At 36.9% G+C, this 26,194-nt stretch overlaps 1 protein-coding gene across 4 annotated transcripts in view; it reads left to right on the plus strand.

Annotated features, from left to right (window-relative positions):
- The window catches only part of OTOG (otogelin), an 85,845-nt gene that overhangs the window by 23,399 nt on the left and 36,252 nt on the right, over nt 1-26,194 (plus strand). For all 4 annotated transcript variants that reach the window (XR_004497928.1, XM_033515254.1, XM_033515255.1 and 1 more), the window contains exons 18-27: nt 8,569-8,676; nt 12,871-13,009; nt 13,256-13,390; nt 14,469-14,615; nt 15,215-15,334; nt 16,198-16,314; nt 17,153-17,309; nt 18,262-18,288; nt 20,682-20,849; nt 22,932-23,210. Coding sequence is in view for 3 of the 4 variants with exons in the window: in XM_033515254.1 (XP_033371145.1) it covers nt 8,569-8,676; nt 12,871-13,009; nt 13,256-13,390; nt 14,469-14,615; nt 15,215-15,334; nt 16,198-16,314; nt 17,153-17,309; nt 18,262-18,288; nt 20,682-20,849; nt 22,932-23,210 (1,397 nt within the window). In the remaining variant the exon portion in view is untranslated. The remainder of the gene's footprint in view (nt 1-8,568; nt 8,677-12,870; nt 13,010-13,255; nt 13,391-14,468; nt 14,616-15,214; nt 15,335-16,197; nt 16,315-17,152; nt 17,310-18,261; nt 18,289-20,681; nt 20,850-22,931; nt 23,211-26,194) is intronic.

Here is a 26,194-nt window from a genome sequence, read left to right on the forward strand (position 1 = left end):
CTAAACCATAGGACAAGTGGAGTTAAATACTTCATAATAATATCAAAAAAACAAGAGTATGGAAATGGCATTGCAATAATTTTATTCAATCTGTGTGTTACAGCAGAATCTTGTTTATCTTGATTTGTTTTTTCAAATATCTAACTGCTTATTTCAATATTTGGCTGAAGGAGTCAAGTTTATTTATTCATAGGCATAGTTTTCAGTATTTTTTCCCTCAAAAGGATCTCTTAAGTCTTGGGGATTTATGCTGATAATGTAACAGTGAGCTGTTGTGGAATCAAACGCTGTATTGAGAGAATTTTGATCATAAAAATAACACTAAAGTGTTTAAGTTATGCTAGTCTTGATGGAATTTGATTTCTTAAGCACATAGCCTGAAGTTTTTTAGTGTTATAACTCTGAAATCATTTGAACTGTTGAAATAGCTCAGTTGAGGTCTGTGCACTCATACTGAATGATGTCTAGATATTTCTGTCTCATGATAAAATATTGCTACTCAGGATTTTTGGATTTTACTTTAATACTCAGAAACATGAAATGTGTAATGGTTAATCTGAAATGGAAATTGTAATTAGTGGAACTCACAGTATGGTACAGTGTTGAAATAGTGCAGTGCTAAGGTAGCCTTTGAAATTAACTGGAGGCAGACATTTTTGGAATAGTGAAAATTCACCCTCTTGGACCAGGCTGACGTTCTTCAAAGCTACCTTCAGCAGCACTGTATGGCTGGCAACTCAGATCATACTAACTTTTTATTCTCTGCTATTTTGCTGTGCATGACCTCTGAGCTTGTGATCTCTACTGCTTCCTGTTGTAATTTAGGTCTGGAACATAAGCAATTAAAATTTATTTTTTTTAGCATTGGAAGACTCAGTGTCAAGTGCTGGTGATCCCAAAGCTCTGATAATATGGTTTTATGGTTGTAAGAGGCAAAGTGTTATGATTTCCTAGGGACAAAACTACAAAATTAGGATTTTTCTTTATTATAACTATGGCAAACTCTTCTACAGTATATTGTCTGTAGAGAAACAGGCACAAAATTATTTGGTTTTGTTTTGTTGGGTTTTTTTGTTTGTTGGGGGGTGCTTGGGGGTTTTGTTTTGTTTTTTTTTTGAGGGTGTGCAGAGGGAGAGGCTTCTTTGTGTTTCAGGATTTTACCCTCAGTGCTGCTTAGGGCAGAACTAGGAAACAGTATTACAAGCCTAGGGTTTGAATTAGTAGTGTCAGTCTGTACTGATGAATTAGAAAATAAAGTCACATACAAATTTGTCAAAAAAGATTGAGCTCTAGTGGTCCTATGTTGCTTATATATTTATGCTTTTATTTGAAGTTGCTTTAGGAAAAGCTAATCTGATCCTAAAGGTGTATGGTTTTTTTGGTGTGCTTTTGGAAAAACAAGAGGCTTATGCTGTGTATTAACTATGCAGGTTTTTTATTTAGGTAATAAATCTTAATTGTTTAGGAATTTTCCTAAGAGAGGCTTTTGATAGAAGCTGGATAGAAGTTGGATATGAAGAGCCCTGATATTTTAGGTCAGTAACTGATTTCACACTACAATGATTCATGCTGCAGATTGAACAACTTAGAGTCAGAGCCAGTACAGCACAGTAATGAAAAAATTGAAATTAAATTTTTGGAAGAGAAAAATGAGTAAAATACCATGACCTTTATACAGTACCCCATCCTGTGTTCGTGTCATTTCAAGTAGTGCAGGATTCAGATGCACTGTGAATTTATGTAACTGAAACTCCTTTTCTCGGCTATCAGTTCTTACTGGTGAAATAGAAAACTGAGGTGACATTGTCTGCTTTGAAAGGGTACAACAGCCATGGAATTTCTTTGCTCTTAACGCTTCCTTCACCTGAAATAATTTTCGTTCCTTTATGCATGCTTTTGTTCCTGTTTGAGACCTTGCATCAGTTAATCTTGGTTCATCACATGTAAGCAAAGCTGATTTAAGTAGCAATGAAATCAGTTTAATGTGTTTGATTAGTTGATTTAGGTAAAATAATTTTAAAAATGAGTGAAGTAAAGTGAATATATCACAACTGAGAAGCCTGCTTAGGAAGCTACATTTTTTTTCAAGAGAGGAAGGACCTTTCTGATTTGTTTAGTGGTGTGATTATTCCTCAATGATACTTAAAGAAAGATACTTAACAAAAAGAACCTGTTTTCACAGAAGGAAAGGAAAGAATCTCTTTTCATAGAAGTGGTGTGAAGATTTCAAGGGGGCAATATTTTTGTTTCACAGTCTTTTTTTCTAGTATCTGGGGTCTGAAATATTTTCAAATACTTCACTACTTCTAGCCTTCCTTTTTTTGTGCTTACAGTGCAGCTGTGCTTCATTCCTTTTCCTCTGCAGAGAATAAATCAGATGCAAGTAACCATGCTTAAGTAAATATCTAAATTTACAGGAGATCATTCTATGGATTACAGTTTTTAAGGTACAAAAATTGATGATATACTTTCCGTCTATTTTAGAAGCTGCTGAAATCAAACACTAATTCTCCTGGGACTCACTTTCTAAGGTTGATTTGACCCTACTTTGCCTGACATACTAAGTAATTTTTATGACTCTGTTTATATTTTTTTCTTACTGGTTTTCATCTGTCACCATTTAAAGGGAAATGTTCTATATTTCTGTGTTGCATTTTAAAAAAAAAAGAAGTAATGCTCTCTCAGTGCATAATTTGTCAAGTACAATATTTGAATTACATTTTCTGGTTCTGGGTTTCTGTGAATCAAATTATTTTTCCTCCCTAACTGTACCAAATGTGCATGATTTGACAAGGAGACAGAATCCTTAATCAGACTACAGAAGGAACAAGGAGAAACGATGGAGTACAGGAAAAGGAAGGGAATAAACAGTAGTTTCTGGATGCTATGTGACATGTTTGCTCCAAATGGACAGGTTTGTGCCTGTCTTGTTTCACTGGTTTTCCATGGTCTCCAGTCAGACCAGTAATGATCTCCAAAGCAGCTTCTGTTCATTGTTGCTTACAGCCTGCTCTTAGTGTTGCTGTCAAAAAAATCAGTCACTTTCCTGAAGGAATTACTCGTGTTTTCTCACTTTCCCCATTGACAAGATTTTACCCTTTGACTGCAGCATGAGCTGTATTTAACTGATCTATACTTTAGAGAGTGTACTGCATTAAATTGGTGCTGTATTTGCAATATATGTAGTTTTGTGGGGGAATTATAATGGTTGGAGTTGATTAGCTGAGAGATATTTTCCAGCCTAAATGGTCCTGTGATTCCAACAAGAGTCCTGTCGGATTTTTGAAGATGGGTGCTTTCATTTGGACTGATTCAGATTGTTTAGTAACACATCAGTATTTATTTTAGATTGTGTTATCAATTCATATTTCAATTAGCTGTAATATTTAGCAATTTCTATGTCTATTGCATAATAATTCCATCTTGCTGGAGAAACGAAGGCTCACCAGCCTCTAAATATGAGTAATAAATAAAAATTCTGAGTGTTATGTCAATAGCTTGAAATACATATTGTCCCAAATGCAAATAGTATTTTTATTGCTTCTGTTATATCTGCTTATTGGATCTTCATAATTTTTTCCCCTCTATAAAGCTATGTTAAACCAACCACTGTACAATTAACCTAGGTCAAAGTCTCTGCTAACTTAGCAGTATTTTCCAAAATTTCATGATAAACTTATTTTTTTAACTCTAAATCATAGCCAAACTTCTCTTCCTAATCACGCTTATAAAACTGACTGTTATTTTCTGCTTGTTTCAGTGGCTTTTTAATTTCCCTCTCAGTGTTAGTACTGCAAGGGAATAAAAATTAATTCTCAGTTGGCTGCTAGCAGATGTTATCTGTACATGCAAGTCACTTAATTTCTTACTGTTCATCCTGACTTGATATTTTATTGAGTGTCAACAGACTGATCTTAAAAAGAAGGCAACATCATTCTAGAATAACGAAGAACATAGTGCTCCATAATTCCAAGTACGTGCATTTATTTTCATGGCCTGTCAGTCTGTTCGAACCTCAAGAACACAAGGCAGTGGTATTGAAGTTTTTTTTTCCTTGCACTATGTTTTTAATTATTTACAACTATGTTTTAAAGGAAACGTCTGACAAATTTTTTCTTACGTACATTCAGGAAAAACAAAAACTGCCCTTCTTTCTCCTACCCCCACACCGTGGAGACAACTTACTATTTATGACACAGAAGAATATCTTTTGTGCTAAAACTTGTCTCTACTAAATTTGAGAAAATTTAACATAATTAGAATTTTTATGGCTTTCTCTTTTTTTCATCACTTACTGCTCTCATAAAATAGATGAATGAAGAATTACTGAATTCAAAGCTGTATTATCCTGTGATTGTAGTGAAGTTTTGTAACTAAGTAATATCATGCCAGATTTTCCGTCTAAAATTTTCTAAATTATCATTGTATTTCTGTGATATGTATCAAGTGACACATAACAAGCTAAAACATATTATTGGAAGGTTTTATTTAAAAAAAAGGAAAACTTGTCACTTTGTAATTTTCAAAAACTAAACAATGAGTGTTGTCATCTTATAAATGTGCCTATGGACAAACCTCTATTAATGAGGAATTAAGATGAGAAGAATACAGATGAGTTTCAAACATTTTTAAAAAACAAATCTTTATTAATGTGATTACATTGACCATGTTATTTCTTAAAATTAGTCTCCTTAGAGTAAATCAAAGTCTTGTGCTTTTGGTATATGTTTAGTATCATTTTTCAGAAGACCTGCTGATTCTCAGTTTAAACTCAGAATTTACTGTTGTTATTATTAGCATGAAAATAAAAACTCGGTTCTGTCCAAACCTCACTCCTCTGGATGGCCCTGTTGCTGTTATCAGGCTAAGTATTTTTAATCTTTTACGTCTGGTTTAGGCAGAGCTTTAGAGAGATCTGTCAAGATTTGATGTTTTCCAGGCAAATAAGGGTTAACCCCCATGGGGATACATACCATCATGGCTATGCACTTCACTATTTCCTCAGGAAAATAAAATTATCTTACAAAGACTGCATCAGTGTTCCTCTTTTCAGGTGTTTCAGGAACCAGTATTAATCCACACCAGATTTTATGCCGGTTTCTATTTCTGATGGCAATAGACACAATGTGCTGAAAGTGCAGGAGCTCATCTCCAAAGAAAACATCTGTTGCAGTTCTCTTGCAAGACAATCCAGGTCTTTTCCATCCTCTTCTGCTTTGCAGACTTGCAGCTTTCCTTGATCTATTTTAAGAGTTCCTTATTTCCTCTTGCAATACTTACAAACCCTCTTGGTCTCCTACTTTCTCCCTTACACCAGCTGCAAATAAATATTTTTTATTCCCCTGTACTCGTAAAACTGCACCAGGATAATTCAGATTCTTGAGCACCTTTTCATATGACCTTCTGCTTTGACTAGTTTTTAAGGAGAGAAATATTAAACTCTGTGACTTAGTTCAAAGGAAGACTTCCATTATGCTCAGAGTTACTTTCTGAAATTCTGGAGCTGATTGCAGGAAGGTTTCCAGTCCAGGGTGAAGCTGCAAAAGGAGGTGACTATCTCAGTTAAAGCATCAAAATTGTTTGTTAACACAGAAAGATGGAAGGGTGTAGTGAGGATGATGGAAACCTTCTAAGCATTCTATGAAATTACTTAATATTTTGGTATAATAAACCAGGGGAAAGAGGAAGAAGAGATTAAAAGAAGCTTCCAAAACAAAAAGTCAGCCAGAATATATTAACTCTGCCTGTCTAGACAGTGAGTGAACTGTCATGAGGGCATTAGGTGCTACAGTAATGTTGCTGTTTTCTCTCAAAATTTATCTTGTTTTCTGGTTAGACAAGCCAAATGCTCCCTGCTGCTTATTTTGTTCATTTTTTGCTTCCCCTAAGCTCTATTACAATTACTCAATTACTTTTGTAGGACAGTCTGTGAAACGTTCAAAGAGCAAATTTAATGTTGTGGCAAAAGTACTTGTGGCTGCACATTGATGGTAGGCTGCTGCAGGAGAGGGGAAAGAGCTTGTACAAGGCACAAACTGTTGAAAGCTGCTCTGCTGGAATCTGGGAGAGCAATTTTTTTATTGTTTTGGTGCAGATTTGTGATCTTTGCAGAAGCAAAGGAGTGTTTGATGAATCAAAGGTGACATTACTTCTAATGGTGCCTTTACCAAGACTATTTACATATTTCTGTGTGTGAATGCAAAAAGCTATAGATAATAATGAAAAGGGAATGTTCAGCAGGGTGAGGTGGGATAGTTGTCCCTGCATCTTTGCAGTTCATTGTAGGCTGGACAGTAAGCATAAGCATCAAGAAAAATGTCTGATACTTCAAAGAGGAGCTGTGCAAGGCCTCTCTGTAAAGTGTTTGTAGTGAATTCTTAGATCACTGAAATCTATCCATTTGCTTGGCTTTACAAGAGAGAAAGCTGTTATCACTTTTTTTTTTTTTTTAATCCAGTGGAATAATGTGAGGAAAAAACTGCATTTAGTGTTACCTTGTCAGTGTGATCTCTTTGTGTCTGAATGTGCCCTGTTCAGTTCTGAGCAGCTTTAAACCAGTGGGAATTTCAGTCTCACAGCTGATTGTCTTCGAGTGACACAATGCTTGAAATAAGTGTGGATTACAAAGAACACTTCACCTACCCTGGAGGAAAATTACAGTTTTTCAGTCTAATGGGGGAGGAGGGTTTATGGTGTTCTGCACTTTCCCATTCATAAGCCTTACTGAGCTGTAAATTTCTGTGTGATTTATAACACACTGAAGAAGAGTCTAAGTGAAATACAAATTACATATTTGTACTGTGTAATTTGTCAAATACAAGTTACCAGCTCATTAATACAAGCAAATAAAATGTCTTGTGATAAATTCGATGATGAAATGTTTCCTTTTGGATAGCAGGGAAAAAAATATTTTTGTTGCCCTGTTTGTCATGGATGTGCCTCACACTTACCACATCTTGTCCATGGTGCTGTATCTCGCCCAAATGACGGTGCCAACCATGAGGAACAATGAGTCTATTAGGAACACAGGAAAACCTGAACAAAATTTGTATTACTACAGAGAGGTATTGGGATTCCAAACCAACTTACCTTGAAAAAAAAATAAATAATTATCTGCCAAAAGGTATCATTTGAAGAGACTGTTTATGTCTCAATACAAGTACGTTTCAAACATTAGAAACAGGGATAATCCTTGACTGTGAGGTGCCTGTAAGGAATCCTTTTTCTAGGAACTGGTGTGTCAGCTGCTCTAGATTCTTACGTTGCATGGTAAGGGGCAGGATCAAAACAGCTTGGAGATGTAGCAATCAGAGTGAAAGACACTGCTGCAGCTTGTCTAGAGTTCAGGTTTCACAGCTTTTGTTTGAGATGGATTTGTCATCACAGCTGTTCTGTTATTGGACACCCAGGTCCCATTTTTGGTGTCACTTTGCTTATCCAATAGCATTACAATATTTGTAAAAAAAATGAATTGGTTTTTGGAAGAAATGCAACTTTTCTGGGGTCAGTGAAATGATAGCTTATTTAATAAAGTGACTCAATGCTTCTGGTATATTTCCTGGCATTTATTTGTAGGATCTGCTTGAGATCTCTTTCTATTTCTATCTCTTTATCTAATTTCAGATTTTATGAATATTATCAAGAAGCCACAAACATTTTACTTTAAAACTAGGACTAGTTGCTCCGTTTAGTCTTGCTGGGCAAGAATTCCTCTGTTCTTTCTCTATGAAAATGAATCTTTTTCACTTTTTTTTAATGACTTCCCATTTTTATCTGATTGTCTCAGAGTTGTGTATAAACACCACTAGTCTTGGACTGTAAGTAGCTATGCATATGGTTAGTTGTGTTATGATGAAAATCTCCTTTGAAGACTGTGAGGATACCACTAAACTTGAGTATATTTGTAATTGCTTGCATGAAATTGCCTGCCATGCAGAAATAAATATTAATTAATTGATACAGTAATTCCATGCAGCTAGGATAGCTCTTTTGGTACTGATTAAATTATACATGGAGAAGGAGGCATAACTACATCTATAGAAAAACTGCAACAAAATAAAACTCATTAAATCAGGGAAAGAAAGAAGAGGGCAAGAAGAAATTTTCATTTAAAAATCATTTGGCTAAATATGCCACTAATTTTGGACAGTAAGAGTACATACCACTAGAACAAAGGGCTGTGATGGCTCCCACATCTCATGGATTATCTCTTGGCTTCAGTTAAATGCAATTTACTTGTCTGAGTTTCAAGAAATTTGGGGGACTCCTAGAAATTCTTAGTTTCCCTGATGTTTACGTTTGTATATTAACGAGTCAATCTTCAGAGGGTTAGTGATTGAAGGGTGAATACCCAAAGTGCTATATTCAGGTACCTGTGGAAAGGAAGATACCAAATTGCTCATGCACAATTATTAATAAAATTGTCTTTCCAGTTTCAGAAGACTTTAAATATTATTTGGGTCTCAATAATAAAACTGGTAGTAACTTTAAAGATGAGGAAAATAGTTTTGTATCTGGGTACCAGCTATACTGCTGCTGAATGCGTAATTTTGGTTCTTTATTTGATAGTCTTGTGAAACATGGGGACACGTGCTTGGATGCAGATGAATGTCCATGCTTATGGAAAGGAAAGGAATATTTCCCAGGTGACAAAGTAACTTCTTCCTGTCATACATGGTAAGTGGAGATCTATTTAAGTGATGCATTTATTTGTGTATTTGTAGGTTGATTGTTTTTCTTTTTTATGTGTTTTAAGCGTAAATTTCACAGCAGATTATCTAAATCATCTACCTTGACTTTCATATTTACATTTCTTCAGAGGAATATTAAAACTGGTCAGGTTCTGTTGTTTCAAAGCGCTTTGCGTGACAAAAATAGCAATTTGGGTTCTTTTCTGTTTTTAAAAAATCTTGATTTAGAAAATGATATTTTTTTTTATTTTCAAGGTCATGGCTAATATTCCTAAAGCACAGGTAAAACCCCTTAAAAATTACACCTGAGTGACATTTTTTAAAAGATTTTACTTATTCATTTTCACATTTAGCACTGAATCTGAGCAGTCTAGAGACCAGAACATAACCCTGTGTCCTTAAATATGCATCCACTACTATGTTAAATTAAGGGGAGTAGTGAACAACATCATGTGCCGGGCAAGGAAACAGACAAGTTGGTCACTGATTTTGTGTATGTGGATAACTGATGAGTGGTTCAAGTGTTCAGAGGGAGAACTCCAATAGGCACAGGCTGATAGGGTCATTTAAACACACACACACAGCTACTCCTTTTACTATCCAGTGTTGTAACTGCAGCTTTCCTACTGTTCCCTGCCAGCTTTCCTAGCAGAAAGGTTTCCTTTCTCAGTAGGATGCGTTTCACAGGAGTGTGAAAATATACCCCACGCCCTGATCCTGAAACAAGCTCGTTTCTTGACAATCTCTGCCTGTTTTCCTCTCTGACCATGGCTGAATGTTGCAGGCTGGCACTAAGCAGTGCTATTTGTCTTACCAGAGCCTCAGAAAAATCAGCTGTACTGCCAAGCACCATGAGGCTGTGGCAGAGGTGTAGCCTCCAGATTCCCAGCAGAGCAGTTCCCCTTTTCTGTGCCTTTGTTGTAGCTCACCAGGAGGATTTAACTGGTGTCCCCTGATGAGCTGATGCTCCTGGCCTGCTCAGCATGGCCCAGCCCAGGGAAGGCTCGTCCCGTCAGCACCAGGCTCTGCCCTGTCTGGATGTCGTGCCCCCTCCAGCCTTGTGCTGACTGCCTTCCTCTGCCTCTCGTCAGGTCCTCAGTAGCTGCTCTAGAAGAGATTTGTAGCCCTTTGGTCGACTGGTGAAGCGACTTACAAGCCATCTCCACTGGGCAGGCAGGTAAAGCGACCCGGGTAATTCACCCCCTTGTTTCCAAAGGCCTCTCCATTTGGACCTGGTGTGGGATTGCTTGCATCAGAGAGAATTAATTTATCCCATCTGATCTGTAGGAGACTTCACCAAAGGCAGCAGCAGTGCAGGCAGAAAGACACTGGATATTTAGCCTTCTCTTTTTTTTTCTCTTTTTTGTTTTTTACTTTTTTTTTTCTTCTTCCCCTGACGCCAGGCTCGTTAATTCATGCACAAATCCTTACTGCTGTCATGGCTTTTGTAGTCTTCCATGTCCAGAAGCAAAGACAGATTAAGTGATAATGGCTTTTTGACAATCAGTTGTTCACAAATAGAGGGGAGTCTGCAACAAGTCCTGCTTGACACCAAACATATAAAATCTGTGAGTCTGCTGAATGTGTATGCAGGGGTGTATCTGATATGCTCAGGGAAAGGTGCAGTCATGAGAGTGATCTGTTCCAACAAACACACTTAGGCACTCATAGAAGCTATCATACAGTGGGGTTGCTGCATTGAATTAGTGTGTGTTGATACTAAATACCATCTTTCTCATATTTAATGTAGTGTTGGCAACATAAATATTGATCTATCTATTGAACAGTAACATGACAAATACAATAATTTCAGAAATTGGCAAGACTACCTGTGAACTGACAGCAACTTTCAACCCAAGCTCTGGGGTCTGACTGACCTGTGGTTTTATGTTTCCCAAGTTTTGTTTTCAGTGCAAGTACCTGAAATATTTAGCATGTAGTGGCAACATTAAACACAAAGTGTTCTATTGCTGGGGCTGTCAGAGCAACATTTTGATGGGGTGCTGGGACAGGTAAGGTGGGTTTGTGCAACTAGGTGTGCTGTTCTGCTGTCATCATGAGATCCTTTGAGCTGAGACCATTGAGCAACTCCTGGTCACTCTCTGTGGGCTGCTGAATTGGGCCTCCTGTATTCTTTAATAAATAATTCTTAGAAATATGCTTTATAAAAACCAGTTTGAAGTTTAGAAGATTCTGATAGCTCAGCTTTTCCAGCTAGGGCTCTCTAGATTCTCATAACTAAATGTTAGTTCACTTAGCATGGAACAAGCCTGGTGTAGAGGACTTCGAAGACCTTGTGTACCTCTTAAAATCCCTTCCTTCTGACTATAAATGTGTTCCTGAAATAAATAAAAGGATCTCCTTAGGTTAGGGGTTTTCCTTAAACATGTTAAGAAATGTTTCTGCACAAGCCCTTAAGAGATCAGCATACAGAGACTGGATTAGGCACAGGATTTGAATTGGCCAAGAGCAAAATTAATCCTGATGTCTCAGAAGAACATGAGAAGCAGAACTTAGTCTTCCAGTCTAAACATAATTTCTGTTTGCCTCTCTCTCCCCTCTGCTTGATGGAGTTCCTTCCTTTGGTAGTGTTCTGAGGTGACTGAAGTTAGCAAGTTCTACTGCCATTTCCTTGTGCTTTTGGTAGAGCAAACACTTCTCATATATTTTATTTTTAACTTACTTTACCCATATCTTAGTGTATTGATACATGTGGTGATGCAAAACGCAAGCAGTGGACCAAATCAGTGATGGGATAAGCAGTGTCTTGGAAAATCTGGACAGTGGCTCCATGTAGGTGCAAGTTAATTGCTAAGTGAACTGGAGGAAATCTGATTCTACCAGTAGCTGGATTTTCTGCCTAGAAATACAGCCTATAGCCTAGATTTTCTGCCCTCTCAAAAACAATGGTGTACTGGCACTGTTTCATACAGAAATATGAAGGAAAAGTAACACTGACAAAAATTTATGCTGAGAAAAAACTTCATACTGCCTGCTGCTTCACTCTATGAGATGTCAAATGTCAGAGATTTATCCAGTATTTCCATAAGTCAGATTAAGGCTTTAATTGTGAAATATTCAACATTCATTTAACAAGGAAATTGAAAAAAATTTTTTTTTAAAAAAGTAAACTTTGGCATGTACCAAAATTATATCACATGCTGTATTTAATTTAACCACATTTACCAAGATAGCGATACTCAAGCTATGCCAGGGCACCAGCTTTGCTGTCATTATCAAGGAAAGTTTAAATGTTTGGATCATTTGGGAACATGAAAATGATCTTTTAATGATTGATTGTGGATGCAGGAAATCAAATTATATCCATTATTTATAAAACTTATGTCATTTTTGAAAATGTTTAGATTGCAAGAGGGTGATTCAGAAAGAGGCATAATATCCAATGTTGCAAAGCCTCTTACTAGAATCCACTGATTCTCTTATGCTGCAAAAGGAAGTCAGCGAGGTTTAACAGTCATTCAGTAGATGTGTGGTGGAAACTCTTTGATGCTTAAGGTGGCCATAGACATAACTTGAACTGTTCTGGAAACTCCTAAACTGTTAGACTGGGGTCAGTGGGTGATGACATCTAGACATCTGCAAAAAGAGTAAGTCCAACAGAATGGTTCTTTTAAGGAACCTAAGCACCAAAATAATACTACTGAAATGTTTCCTTGATAATTCTGTGAAATTCTCATTCAAGAAGAGAATGGATGAAGACTCTAGTAACACGACATGCTACTTTTTGACTCTAAGATTCAGCTTGTACAGGAAAAAATGTTTGATGAGAAGCTGAAAAAGAAGGCTTTCTCCTTGTGGCATGTTACTGGTGTGCACTAGAGAATTAATTGTATTACTTTGCACCATGTTTTTTGTTTTGTTGGTTTTCTTGGTTATATTTTTTGGGGGTTTTGAGACTTGTTGTGGTGTCTGTATATTCTGGAGCCTTTAAATTCTCATGGAAGAAGAAAATTACATGGTATGATGTAAAATTTTTTTCCCAGGGAATATGTACTTTTTTCCCCCAGAGAATTAGTTCTGCTTCTAGACAACATTTCAAAATGCCTCTGTACTCCTCACACTTGCACAGCTTCTGTTTCTTTGCTTCTCAGTGCAATAGCTGTAATCATTTGTCTGGGCTTGCAGCTGATATTGCCATTATTGGTTGTGCATTTTTCAGCATTTGCCAGCACGGATCGTTTCAGTGCACCTTCCAGCCTTGCCCATCGATGTGCACGGCCTATGGCGACCGGCACTACAGGACCTTCGATGGACTCACCTTTGACTTTGTTGGAACTTGTAAAGTTTACCTAGTTAAGGTGAGGCTTTTTTTGTAAAACCACTCTAAAACAGGATTTAAAACTACCTGTTAAAATCTACTGTTGTACTTACTTCCTGTCTGTGCATTTTATTGAGTCCTACATCCTATTTTTTCATTTTTGCTACTGTTTAGACTTGGAATCGTACATAACATAAAACACTGAGGTTTCTGCTAACTGAGTTGTATAGCTGTGCATATGTGTATTAGTATATTTTTAAATGGACTTTTTTTTTTCCCCCTTCAGGGTACTTCTTCAACCAGTCTTTCTGTCATTGTAGAGAATATTGACTGCTTTAATACTGGAATCATTTGCAGAAAAAACATTTTCATTAATGTTGGAAAATCATTTTTAGTATTTGATGATGAAACTGGGAATCCAGTAAGTTTCAGTTCTTGCTGATGATCAAAAAGCAGCATATGTACTTCTCTGAGTGTTTCTTCCTTTCATAACCGAAAACTTACTGTGCCACTTCAGTAGGAGAAGTGTAAATATCTTTACAGTGAATGCTGATCACATCTGGATTGTTCAATGGAAACCTTAAACAAAATCTTGTCTGTATTTGACAAAAATATTAAATGAGATAATTGTAACTCTTCTGTTTAGACTTAATTCCTGTTTAATATCTTAGGAGAAATGCGGGTGTTTTGAAGTCAGTGGGAGTTTTGCTATTAATTCCACTAGAACTGAGAGTGTAGTCAGGTCTGGAATGTATAGGAGGAATATTTCTGTACAGTTAAAAAATCCCAACAAATTACAGCTCCTGGTATATCTTCCACAGCCTAAATTTCATTTTTGTTCCGGCCAAACTGCAAACTCTATTCTGTAAATGTTCAGTATTTTAGTATATAAGTAATTATGGTATAAATAGTACTATTTATAGTTTATAGACTGACGGTAGAGAGGAAGTATGAGATACTGTGTAGCTAAACCAGGCATCTTAGTCCATGCTACAAATCAGGTACAGTCTGATTGTTAGTGGATTGAGAGGAAAATGCTTTATGTAAATAAGACTGTAATCTAGGGACATATGTGGACAATTCCTTATTTCCAGAGGCTGCTTCATGCATCTTTTTTACCTATCCATATTCAAAAAGCATGTGACTGAGATAGAATTACTTAGATAACTAAGTGAAAATTATAATTAGGAGCCTTAGGACTATTCATCTTACTCCCAGATGAATCATTAACACCTTAATCTTCAGTCCATTACCCATCCTGTAAATTTGATATAAAATCAACTTTTAAAGTTGTAAAATCACAAAAATACAATACAGTTCACATTCAAAATCCATGCCCCTATTGCTTAAGCATTTCTCTCTCTGTGGCCTTCTGTTTGTTTTTGGATGTATCTGAGAACCATGTTGTTAATTTTATTTTGGTGTTTAATTTCTTGTCAAGTGAACATTTTATAAAGATATTATTTCCATTATAATCTCCCTTGTTTTATTTTGAACAGAGCTTATCTAGTTACATAGATGGCCTACAAAAAATGCAGTTATGGAAAGCTGGATTTTTCACTGTTGTTCATTTTCCTGATGAACATATCACCATTCTTTGGGATCAGAGAACAACAGTTCATGTGCAGATGGGTCATCAGTGGCAGGTAGGCGCAAATCAACACTCTTACTGCCATTTCTTTGAGGTATTTATGTAAATCATGTAAATCTTGCTAAATAAAATGTAATTTTTTAGAGAATAGACGGTCAGAAATAACTGAAAGAAGCATTCAGCTACCTTGTCAATGAAAATATTCATTCTCATTTATCTTTATTTTTAGTTACTCTTTTCTGTATAACTTCAGTAGCACCGGAGACAGATATCTTAGGGTCAAAGCTCTCCTTCAGTACTCATTCCTTACATGACTGAAGCAGATGTTATTTTGCTGAGGCTTAAAAAAGCCCACATAACTGGCTTACAGCTCCCTTCTCTGAACAAAAAGATCATCTCCTGCTTTAAAGGCTTGGGGATGCATAACTTGGGGTTGTAATAGTGACATTGCCAAAATAGAATATCCTCCATAGCTTTGTTTGAATTCTTTTGACTGAAATTTAGCTGAGAAAGGATCAGAATGTGACAAATTTATAATTAAGCAGCTGAAGATGCAAGTTTTGAAAATGATCATGACTGATAATATTTAATCTTGTGAAAATATATTTTTATATATGTGTATATATATGTGTGTGAATATAATTTTTTTCTCAGGGAGAATTGACTGGATTATGTGGAAATTTTGATTTGAAGACAGTAAATGAACTGAGGACACCAGATAATTTTGAATTAACAAACTCACAAGAGTTTGGAAACAGTTGGACAGCTGTAGAGGTACATGGCAAAAAGAGTATGTGCTTGCTAGTATATTTTGCTAGTAGATTTTTTGCACTTATATCATAAAATTGATCTCAAATGAAACCAGAAGTTCATTCCTGGAAGAACCAGTCAGGCAGCAATACAAATGACAATATCAGTGGTTTTTAAAGATGTCATAATCTGTTAAAGAAAATAATCACCTTTTTTTCTTCTTTTTTTTTTTTTTCTGTAGAGTGTTATTTTGAATGTTTTTTATTACATTTGAAGAGTAAAGTAGTGGTTTTTTTGTATAATGGAAGAATTTTGAATTCACTTTAGAGTGTGTTGACAGTTTAACTGATTTTTCGTAGCTGGGAAACATTTAACTGTGCAGCCATAGCAATGGAAAGGAAAAAACATTTCGTATGCTTTAAAGTTAGAAATATAACTTTTTCTAAGGTAATGTTTCTAGTGGTGTTCACAGAAATGTACCTTCCCAGTAGTTAGGATAAAAAGATCTGATTTCTGACACTCCTAACACACATTGTCTGAGTGATCTTTCTGTGAGACTGCTCCGGTGTAAGTACTGCAGGTTGGGCCTCTCTGGTACCTCTTCTTAGACCTGTAAGTATGTGTGTGTTTTTCTGCTGCTTTCAGGCCAGTGAAACGTTTCTTCAAATTGTGTAATTTCCCTTTTCTTCTTCATTAGCATTAGCTTTTAATTCTATATCTTAGTCCTGCTTTAGTTTCATAAATGATGCATTTATTTCACCTTTTGCATTTCCCTAAAAAACTAACAAGCAAAAAAAAACCCAAAAAACCAAGCAAACTTTGCAAGTTCAAAGCACATGGTGGTCATAAAAAAAAATTTCTCACCCTCATTTTGCTTCCCGGTTTAGTGTGTTGACAGCTCTGACATTCGAAATCCATGCAGCTTGAACCCCCTCAGAGAGCCATTTGCCAAGAAGGAATGTGGGATACTGCTAAGTGAAGCATTTGAAGCTTGCCACCCAGTGGTGAGTTGTAGTCCTCTATATAAGCAAGTGAAAGCGAACACAGCACCAGAGAGAAATGATACTCCTCAACACGAAGCACTTTGTAATTAATGAAGACAAAAATACACCCAATTTCAGATATTTTCTTTTTAATCACAAGTGCTATTTGTGTAAGCATAACCAGTTGCTTGCTTTTCATGAAATGTGTTACATGGCACACACATTTCTCTGGCATATATAAATAAATGTATTAAAGGGGCAGTGTCAGATGGGAAGAACTCATTCTTAGAAAATTCAAATGTAAATCTGTTTATAACGTGTAATATTTCAATAAGTAAAGTGGCATTGACAGTTTTCTTCAAAATTTTATCACTTAAGACAAGACTTGAAGATACTGTAAGGAAAAATGAAAAAATTCTTGTGTGAAATTGTCTGATAATATGAAGAGAATGTGAACTACTCACATGTAAAGAAAAGCTTCCCATTTACTTTGATTTCTTACATTTTATGTGTATGACTTTCTTAAAATTTCTGAGTTTCACTGATTTGTGGTCAGCTTACTCTTTTATTTAATGAGTTTTTCACATTTTATTAGGGCTTAAACGTTACAAAACAATACAAAACACAAGCCGATGTCAACATCTCAACATGCCTGTTCTTAATGGGCCATTTATTTGTGTTATGGTTTGTTCCAATGAACATCTTTTTTCTCATGTTCCAGAGAAATTTCAGTCAATCAGAGCATTGAAACCTTTAATACCTCCAAATTTGATATATTGCCTTTTGAAAGAGCCACGGATTTGTGTTTTTGGCAGGTTCTGTAGGAGCATTATTGATCAGCGAATATTTTCATTTCCAGATTGACGTCACCTGGTTTTACTCCAACTGCTTGACAGATACTTGTGGCTGTAACCAGGGCGGTGACTGTGAGTGTTTCTGCACGAGTGTCTCAGCCTATGCCCATCAGTGCTGCCAGCACGGAGTTGCCGTGGACTGGAGGTCTCCCAGAGTGTGTCGTAAGTTTGTTTAGCCAGTATTGCCAAGGGCTGCCACTGCCCTGCGTTCATGGGAGCCAGACCTCAAAAATCAGCCACACCAGGTTACCTGGGGACGTGAACTGAATCTAAGCCTTGCTGGTAGGAAGATGAGTCGATGTCTCTCACTCCAATTTCATTCTGGTCTAGCTGGATGATGTGCTTTCTCTGTGAGTGATATTTTTCTGCTTCCTCGTCCTATGATGTGAAAGGAGAAGTTATGGGAAGTCTGTATTAGGGTAACAGCTCAATGATTTCAATCTTCAGGAGAATTTTACTTCTTAATAATATCTAGTAAACATACATGCCGTTATTAGAGTCCCCAGAGCAAGTGTGAAATACAAAGACCTGAAGAAAAACAAATAAGGTTTTAAGCATTCCCTTACAATTCCTCTCCAGCAATCCTAAGAATTTACAAAAAAAATCTGAGGCTTTTTTCTCTGACACCTACTGGAAATGCCTAACAGGAGGCTGTCATTTGCCCAAAGGTAATAAAAGAAGGGGAGATGCAAAGGATGGAAGGAAACAAGCATTTTTCTAACTTTGCAGTTGCACAGTGTGAGTATGCAGCTTGCTCAGGGTCACACAGGAAAATGGCCACTGAGTGAGGGGGTTACTCTTAATTTTGGATGGAAAGGCTGTGTTTTAGCGTGAAGCTCAGTCATAACCACTAGAGGTCACAAAAAGACAGCTCAGTGTGTAAGATTACTATTTCCAGCTGGGAAGCAATGCTTTCTTTGAATCTGTGTAGTTAAAATTAGTATTTTATCTAAAGTACAGTAAATATTTGGCAGTAACTTTTTAATAAATATTTGTGTATCATCTCTGATCTGATTTGGATGAGTATTTGGCTCACATCTTAAACGTAAAGGAGAATAAAAAAATCTGTTTTCTATAGAATTCCTGTAACTGCATTTTTTCTTCTTTTTTTTAGCTTATGATTGTGAATATTTTAACAAAGGTAAGTTCTAAAGGAAGTTACAAAATATCAATAGACTCTTGGCAGTTTATTTTTTTATTATTATTTAAGTCTTAGAATCTTTGAGTAAAAACAATTGTATTAATAAAAATGTTTGTGAATGTTATGTCGTTCAACTAGCCAAGATTCTGTTTTGCTGCTTTATTTTGCTTTTTCAACTGCTTTTAATTTCATAATACTTTCTATTCTTGGACCTCTCCCAAGAACATGTGTCTAACTAATTTTCTTTGCAGTGATGGAGGCTGATTAAACAATTAAATCATTAAGTAATTAGTAGAATATCAGCTGAAAAGCACAAGTGGCACTACTTGGCTTAAGGCACAGTGCAGTTCAAAGCTGAACAGACCCCAGGGGGTTGTTAAATCACTCACAGGCTCCTGTGCAGCCTCCAGAGGGAGGTAGCTGCTAAGCTATGACAACTTTTTGTGCCCAGATGAGGAGTAACATTCCTTTTAGGTCTGTCTGACCTAGCCTCAAGTTCCTCAGCAGCCAGCACTGCTGCTGCGGTGGAGTGGCTGTCAGTGAGAGGTGCAAACCTTGGAGAAGGTGCTGCACCATACCTTGAACCTGCACTGGGTGCTGTAGTGCTGTGCTAGCCCTGGAATCCATATTCAGATGCTTTCCAAACTACCCTGCCCATGTCTGCACAGTCAGATGTGGCACACAAGCCAGCCTGGTGTGAGGAAGGGTCAGATATTTATGCTGTGACTTTTTATCAAGCTCATGTAGAAGCCTGTCTGTTCACATGGCATGGAGTATTTTGGTCTTCTGATTGATATTGCAGCAGCTCACCCCTGGAAAAGTCTCGGAAAGGGATTAAGTTTAAGTTAGGACAGATGTATGCACTGTGCCAGGCCCAAAAATTATGTCCAAGATATTTGCCTTTTCTCATACACTGTCTCCTGAAAAAATTTTGAGAGGTGTCAAATCACTGATGCATGGGAATTTTATCTAAATAATCATTTAAGAATCTAAATTAATTTAAATAAAGGACGGTTGAATGTAAGAAGTGATTGAAGGTTTTCAGTTTTCTTTTTGGTTCGTTTGAACCATCTCCATGCTGAATATAATCTTGTCTACATAACTTAGAGTAGGATGACCCCAAATTACTTAGTTTTGGAGAAAGGAAGGTTAAGAAATTGACCAGAAAAAGGTTTTCTCTATGTAACTTTGTGATGAATCCAGAGCAAAATAGTTAGAGTCCTACCAGAAGCAGAAGCCTTTTGTCTTTGGCCAAGGGAAATCGTCAGCTGGTCGCTGTGGTCTCAACTTTTGGATGGGCTTGAGGTGGGACACTTAAACATATAAGGATATTTCCAGAGCACTGGATGTTTTAAGTAGGAATTTAAAACATGTTTTTCCAACTCCCTGCATTGAAGGTAAGGAGGTGGGCATGGACTTGTGTCCTAACTGGCTACCTTTTGCATGCTGTTAGAATCTAAAGCTCTTCTTCTAATGCAGCATCCTTAGGATTTCAAAACTTAATAAATTTTAAGGTTTTGGAGAAACAGAGAATGAACGAAGGCAGGCTGCAAATTGCAGTCCAAACTTCTAACCTGTTGGAACTTATTTTAAAAGTCAGTGTTATTGCCTCCCCAGCTGATAGCTGAAGTTATCTCAGCTATATGCTTGCCATGTCCTGGCTTGTGGCTTAAACAGTAATGAGGTGAACTGCTGAGGTGAAGCAGAAAATGCCTAATTTTAACAGAGAACTTAACAAAAATAGATTGAACATTTAAAAATAAACTCTAAACTATTTTTCTGCAGTAAAATTTGATCTAAATAAGAAGGTGTGGCATTTTAAGGTTTGTAAAATAACTGCATGTTTTTGGCTTTTTTTTTACTTATAGATAAAATATGACCATTCTTTGCTTATGATGCTGATTTCTTCCTGTCTTACTTTACACTGGTTATGTTTGTATCTTTACTGTTCAAGGAGTTTTTTGATGCTCGTTGACAACAAAATTTTATTCTCTGCAATATGCCTCATGCTTTGGACATTAATAAAATAGGTTTTAAAGAATAGTGAGAAGAGTATAATCAGTTCAACCATACAAATAAATAGTTTAGAAGGATCCTAAATCAAATAACCGAGGGGTCAGCTAACTTCAATAAAGTGATTATGAAACCAAAGCATATGAGAGGGACTAAAATGAGAAGCTAATCATGAAAATTGAAAGGAGGTATTCTTGATCGTTTTCAGAACATTCGTTTTCTAAAAAAAGTTTTTTGTTTTTATTCACGTTTACTGCATGGCACTTAGATTTATTTTCAGAGTGGTGAGATGTGTTTTTCTTCGCATGCTCTGCCCTAATGTTTAGAGCTAGAGCATTTGTGACACTTGACATGAAAAATAATTGGTTTTTTCTCCACAGCTCTGGGAAAAGGTCCATACAAACTTGTCAGCTATTTGGATGGAAAATTTGTAATAGCAGCAAAATTGGTGGATGGTGTTGTTTTCCCCGTGAAAGAAGATGATGTTGTCCCTGGGCACGTAGTGAGCTTTATGCTGACTTCAGGACTTTATAAACCCAAAGCACATGGTAAAGTCATAATAACATAGCATCTTAAAAAGACAGAGCAAGCTCTGCCCTTGTCTTTAAGAATAGACCTGGATTAAAAAAAAAAATTAAAAAAATCTTTGCTAGATCAGTCAGTTGAACGTGCGCTTAAATGTCTGCCAAAATTTTCTTTGGTGGGTTTTAGATTGTAGCTTTGTAAATCTTTGAAAAGCAACTGCCTCCCCACACTCCAGCCTTCAGAAGCACCAAACTACTACTGCAGCCCAGTACTCCATGTGTGTTGCTGTCTTTACCCTTCTGGTGGAAGTGGGAAAGAATGGGAGAGAAAGGTTACAGGAAAAGTGCTCCCCCCCTTCCCTCACTCTGCCACCATCACGCATTGTCTGCCCACACACACAGAGATTCCCTTTGGCACTAACTGAGCTCTCTAAGGGTGAGTGCTGAAAATTTGTTGCCTGTGGGTCCCAAATTAAGTTTCCCCTGAAGGAAACTTCCTTCTTCATCAGTTAAAAAGTGTGTTGCACACCTTCAGACATGTGCAGAAAGCCTACCAGAGTATATCCAGCATTTGTGACATTAATTAAATGCTGAAGCTGTCTGCATGCACAGCTTTAGTGCCCACTGAGCCCCTGAGTATCCATGGCTTTACTGGCCGGAGTCCTCTGATGAGCTCTTAGGACAGCCTGAAGGTTGCTGTCTTTCTGTAATCAAAGGAGGGGTATGGGTCACTTAAAAAAGTGATAAGCATTTGATTACTAATACTGCTGTCTGTAGAACTGACACAGGAGCTCATGTAACAGAATAGCTGGGGACAGATTTCTTTTATTAGTCATAGTTTTCAGGCACTTGTACATTGTGTTCAATTTATGTTTAGAAAGGGAAGGTCAATCCTACTGTTCTCTTCCCCTATAAAAATCTCTTGCTCAGAATTTAACCTGGCAAATAGAATTTTGCCTTTTGGTTCAGTTTGAGGAAATGGCATTTCATCATTTGGTCATGAGGAATTTGTACAATCAATATGATGTATCATTGTAGGACATTCTTGACTCTTTGTTACCTCAGCAAAATGCATATCTTACCAATTTCAGGCAATTCCTGGGCAATGGAGAGTTTGGGGCATTAATGCACTGATTGGTTATATAACAGGTGTTAAAAATCATGCTGACTGTCCTTTGTTACTTATCAAAGGGCTATTTGCTACAGACACTTCATAAAAAGGCATTCATTAGTACTACTAGGTTTTTTCAGATTATCTGAAGCTTTTATGCTCAGAAAACAAGGTGGTCTTCCAGAAGTGCTATAGCAGAATGTGATAATGTATCCTTTTAATAGAGAGCATTTTTTTTCTAAGCTTTTTTTATCTTTTTTTTTTTTTTTTAAGAAATGCTACCCAGTTCTGGAAAATTAGTTGATTTTACAGTTGATTAATGGCTGTTTTCAAGAGACTAGCAGAGTTTACAGCAAAATAGAATGAAGTAATTCTGTGAGCAACAGATGCCTGTAGTAGGCTCAAGATGGGTTGCCCCTCAATTAGCTGTACAGAGGCTGCTTGATATCAGAAGTAATGCAGGGTAAGGTATCGTGAGGGAACATTTGCCAGAAAAAAAAAACTTTCCTGTAATGCTCTTAGAGGGAGAGCTAGAAAGCTGAATGCAAACTACAGGTTTTTAATTTATTTTTAATGAAAGGCTGAGCTTTTAAGCTATCAATTCCTGATGGAAAATGTTACTTTTAAAGCTAGTTAGATGGAGTTAAAGTTTTTATTAAATAAATGGCTTAGTAAAGACTGTAAATTAAGTTCTGTGTGACTGCAGGGCTATATTCCTTTATCCTCGTGTGGGCAAATGTCTCAATCTCTTTGTATTCTTGTTGAAATCTATAGAGCATTTAGAAAACTAAATAACCATCACAGTCTAGCACTCTGTAATTCATATATTTTCTTACAAGATTAAGGCTGTTTTCACTGGTAAGGCCAAAGTCAATTTCCATTCCTCATGCTACTAGTATCAGTAGTGGTACATCCGAATGAACTTGGTTTATTATGCACATATCAGCAGATAAATAAGTTCTGTGTGCTTTCCTCTGTTTTGGTTTTTTTTTCAGATTCCAGCTTGATTTCATTTGAGACAGCTGAGAGACCAAATTATTTTCTTCAGCTGGCCTCCAATAATACCCTTGTTGTTTCTAAATGGAAAAAATCAGAAGATTTTCACAACAGATCTACATTTGTCATTCACAAAAATACGTGGCTTTCTGGGTACAGTTCCTTTGAGTCATTTGCAAAACCAGGATATTTTATCCACACTTCAGCCTCTTCAGTTGAGCTTTTGAAGTACCATCATTCAGAGGAGTTCAGACTGTCAACTCTTTTTAAACTTGTAGGTAGGTATTTGTACTAGAATATTATGAACAGCAGTTTTCTACCTGTGCAAATCCAGGCTAAATGGTGCTGTTATTTTCAGAGGTGATGGGACTGTTTACTTCTCCTCTACCTTACTGGGAGCTGTGGGAACTCCAGGACATCCAGGCTCAAAATATTTTTCCCTGAGCATTGTAGTGAAGATGAGATCCTATTTTCTTGTGAGAGGCTGTTTAATAACTTAACACACAGTTTTGTTTTATTTACCGAATGGGTTTGGAAATGTGTATCCTACTGTATAGTTTCTGGGCAATGCTTGCTGTGGAGGTGGTAAGAAAATTCTTCAGGAGTAGAGCATTCATACTCATAAATAATGGATTCAGAAAGGGAAAAGAAAATATCTCTAAAACTTAAGGTGTGTGGACAACATTTTCTCTCCTTTGCCTGCTGCCAAGAGAGGGATTTCTCTCCAGTGAATTTTCTGTAATCTTCTGTACTCCTCAGGAGTAATGCCATCCAATGCTAAGGACATGGCCGGAAGCTTACAGCTTTCAAACCTCATTTTCTCCTGAAAAACACCTTGGCTTTTATCCACTACCTACTCAGAGATGCTGTGCTGGTTGGGTTGTTAACTGCTAGTTTTGTTATCTAGTGGGGGGTATTCACCCCTTCTTGGGGATCCAGGTGTTCATTTCCCTAATGTTCCTTGAACAGACACAGCCTTTGAATAAAAACCGGATTGCTGTGAGTGTGTTTCTGCCTACCTGTGAGACTGACATTCCCATAACAGTTCCATAGTTCCACTGGGACATTAGGACCAGAAATGAAGAAGATATTCACTCTGAGGATCCCTTCATAGGAGCTGGCTGCAGATGTTGCTCCTCCAAGAGCTGATGACAAAAACACACATAAAAAAAAAGTCAGTTAAGCTATTTCTGTTTTGTTGTTTTTGTGGCTTTTTTTGTTTGTTTTTTTAGATTAGTAAGGAAAAGAAATACTAAGAATTACAGTTTTCACATATCTGGTTCAAACCAGAGGAACCATAGACTGAAATGAAGGTGGTCTTGGAGGTCAGGAAAAACATGCGAGAAGTAATATTGGCATATAAAATAAAGCAAAGCAGATTATTCATGTAACTGCCCTTTGCTTTAGCTTTTACTTGCCTTAACACATTAGATACAACAAACATACTCATTTATGAAATTCATTGACAGCAATTACTTGCTTAAACCAAGCGTAGTGTATATAAATCCAAAATAACTGCAAGTGATTATGTTCTAAAACTTTATGTACTGTAGTTTTAAATGCATTAGTTATTTATATATTTATTTAGCAGATTTTACTAAATGTTCCTGGCAATGTTTGAAAATCAGTTGTCTGTTCTCTGGAACTGAAATGTGTTTTACAAGCAAAGAAAGAAAATGAAATACTGTATCAAGTCAAGCATGGCCTGCCCATGTTTTACAGTGACCGTGTTGAATTGTGACACAGACAAACCTGAAGCAACCTCTGATTTCTGTGACAGAAGAGGCCAACTGTATGCCTTGTGGAGCTTCTTGTTATCAAAACACCGAATTAAAGTGTTAATGGTGTCATTGTGAATCTGCCGATGTTTTGCAGTACATTACGCTGACAGCCTAATGCAGCTGTTGACTGGCACACTCCAACTTCGGAAAAATGACAGATTTTGTCATTGCCAAATGCCTGTTGCCTCTTGACAAATGCTTGTAATCACAGTGCTGTTGAGGTTTTTGAACAGCAGAATTAGAGGGCTAATGTTACTATCAGGATCTTCGTACAACATTTCAAGCAAGGAACTTTTTTGGGACATACCAAAAATTTCAGTCTTTTATCTTTGAGGAAGGAATGAAGAAGTTTAAAGCATGTTCCAGTTCTCAGTGGTCGTCCATTAACACAGAATGGTATGTCTTTTCAAGTGCGAAGTCTTTACCCTCCAGTCATTATACCAGAAATCCTATTTATGCCAATGGAAAACTAAAACAATTTACCTCAGCAAGCGAGATCGGATCAAATGATCAAGAGGTATTTCATTAATCACCACATCCGAGGGCTTGGGTTTCAGAGTTTTATAAGCAGAGGAGCATAGGGCTCCAATCTTTCTCCAGTGTACTTTCACAAGGGCCAGCCTGCTGATGTAGGGTAATTACATGGTCTAAAAATACAGCAGCATTTGTTTAAGTTAATGGAAAAGTTACACCAGCTCCAGAGTGCGCAGGCAAAAGAGTATTGGGTTTCCTGCTGACTATTGTAAATGCTTTGCATATTAGATCAGAAACTCTTGAACCGGGAACAGCTATTCCTGCGGAATCAGAGGATAAATATCAGGAGCAGAATAATAGGCCCAGTAAATCCCCTTGGCCAGAAAGTTCCTCATGAGACTTCTTCATGCTCTGTGACGCACATTCAAAAGGAAGAATTTTATGCGACCTGATCGCCACAGCAGTAGACAGATATCTGTTCAAAAGTCAGCTGATGGGTCACTTTTTCCAGTTTCACCTCAATAAATATTGTCACATTGGGATACACAAAGGCTGTGAAGTATTTGCCATGAGAAGTCACTTCAGCTTTAAAATTGGGTTATTTTCATTATACTTTGCTTTTTCTGCTGTCCCATTCCTATAAACATTTGAGGAAATTGAGTAGAAGACCGAATTTTGAGATGTAGTGTGTACTTATTCACAAGAAAATACGTTTGTGTATTCTATTAAGGATTTTTTTTTTTTACTGGCAAATTAATTGGTATGCATTCAGTCAAAAGAAAGACTCTTAATAGATGGACAAGCACAAAGGTGACTGGTAAGAGCAATCAATTCCCTTTTGAGGTTGCTGGGAAATCAGTGTTTGTAGGGAATTGATGGATATAGCTGCTGTTTTCTTACCCTTTTTAAAACTAATTTGCTCAAACTAGTTACCTTTTATCATCCATATAATTGTCACCCATTTAGGACCACTCAGTTATTTTTATGTATGTTATGAAATGTGACGT

Source organism: Parus major, chromosome 5 (genome assembly GCF_001522545.3).
Source record: "Parus major isolate Abel chromosome 5, Parus_major1.1, whole genome shotgun sequence".
NCBI lineage: Eukaryota > Metazoa > Chordata > Aves > Passeriformes > Paridae > Parus > Parus major.